The 1460-nt window shown below is 38.7% G+C and overlaps 1 protein-coding gene across 1 annotated transcript in view; it reads right to left on the bottom strand.

Annotated features, from left to right (window-relative positions):
* The window catches only part of LOC102205567 (gastrula zinc finger protein XlCGF7.1-like), a 6450-nt gene extending 5553 nt beyond the window's left edge, over window positions 1–897 (bottom strand). The window contains exon 1 of the mRNA XM_005744721.1: window positions 735–897. Coding sequence (XP_005744778.1) covers window positions 735–753 — 19 coding nt within the window. The 5' untranslated portion in view covers window positions 754–897. The remainder of the gene's footprint in view (window positions 1–734) is intronic.
* Between the last annotated feature and the right edge of the window lie 563 nt (window positions 898–1460).

Here is a 1460-nt window from a genome sequence, read left to right as displayed (position 1 = left end):
TTTTTTTTTCATATTTATATCCTGTTCATAGCCTGTACATAGCTTGTACTCACTACAGCCTGTACATACTTGTAGCATATTCACAACATACTTCATACTGTGTACATATTACATACGGTAATAGACCCATTTCTGTAATATACTTACATATCTCTATTATTGCTAATATATATTGTAATATATCTATATCATGGCTAAAGCACTTCTGGATGGCTGCAAACTGCATTTCGTTGCCCTGTACCTGTGCATGTGCAATGACAATAAAGTTTAATTCTATTCTATTCCTTGTTTGGTATCTTCTTAGACTTGTTATAATTGTTATTACACGAAACACTCTGTAACACTGTCTTCTGCTCGTTTAATTCTGAAATGTTTGAACTGCTAATTAAGACCGAGAACCCCCCACCACACAAAAGTACGCATATTGAGAAACGGCTCCGGATTAACAAGAATGAGAGTATGTACTTGTGTACTTGAGAAACGCCCAGTGAAATGCAGAAAGCACAGAAACTGATAACTGCTGGCACCAGGACCGATGCTGTCAGAACAGCGTCAGGAACTGTTTCAGTTAAGATCTAACTTTCTGCAGTCCTCCGCTCTCCTCCTAGTACGCTATGTACGCAAGTAGGAGCTAAGAGGAAGTGACGTAAAATAAGAGAAAGGAAAAGCTGAAATTAGCACGATGCTAACGTTAGCTTAGCAGCTCCATTTCTAGCAACAGGAATTAAACTAACCTCCTCTTCTCGCCTCCATTTCCGCTTTTAATTCCACATCCGGCGGTTAACTATGTCAGCCCCCCTCTATTCTGTCCACAGAACCGAACTCTGGAGGACTTTCTGGCTCTGCGGTTCAATCTGCTAACGGAGGGTGGGTCAAGTCCTCTGAAGTGTCAGTTACTACTTCCGGGACACTTTTAAAAATAAAGCTACAATGACGCGAAATAAAAGTATATTTCCGGCGTGATTACAACAACTGGTACATCATACTGCAAAAATTGGTCAAATGCAGTATCACTGATACCAAGTACAATGCTAATACTTTTTACTTATGAAAGTAAAGGGTTATTATATCCAGATATTTTCATACTCACATGTTTGATGTTTTTTTTCTTGGTTGCATAAAATATCTTTTGTTCCTTGCTTGCTTTTGTTCGGTTTATTTTATATTTCCATTCTATTCCTCTACTTTGGTTTCTGTGTTTCTTTAACTCCTCTGTTTCCTCACAGACTGTCATGTCTCTATATTTTGTCTTCTGTCTATGTCAACTTTGTGTATCTTAGTCCTGGTTTCTATGTTTGTTACCTTTTATGTTATATTAAGTTTTGCGTTCCCTTACTTGTTACTCTTGATTTGTCCGTGCTGTCTCCACCCCTAATTAGCCTCCTGTGTATAGAGATTGAAAATGTGACGTCATTTCCGGGGTAAAACCGCAAAGGATTGTAGGTACGAGTGGCAAGCGG

The sequence above is a fragment of the Pundamilia nyererei genome, unplaced genomic scaffold, assembly GCF_000239375.1.
Source record: "Pundamilia nyererei isolate P.nyererei 1_Seehausen unplaced genomic scaffold, PunNye1.0 scaffold00148, whole genome shotgun sequence".
Lineage (NCBI taxonomy): Eukaryota > Metazoa > Chordata > Actinopteri > Cichliformes > Cichlidae > Pundamilia > Pundamilia nyererei.
The sequence above is the reverse complement of the archived record's forward strand: the minus strand, read 5'-3'. Positions and strand labels throughout refer to the sequence as shown.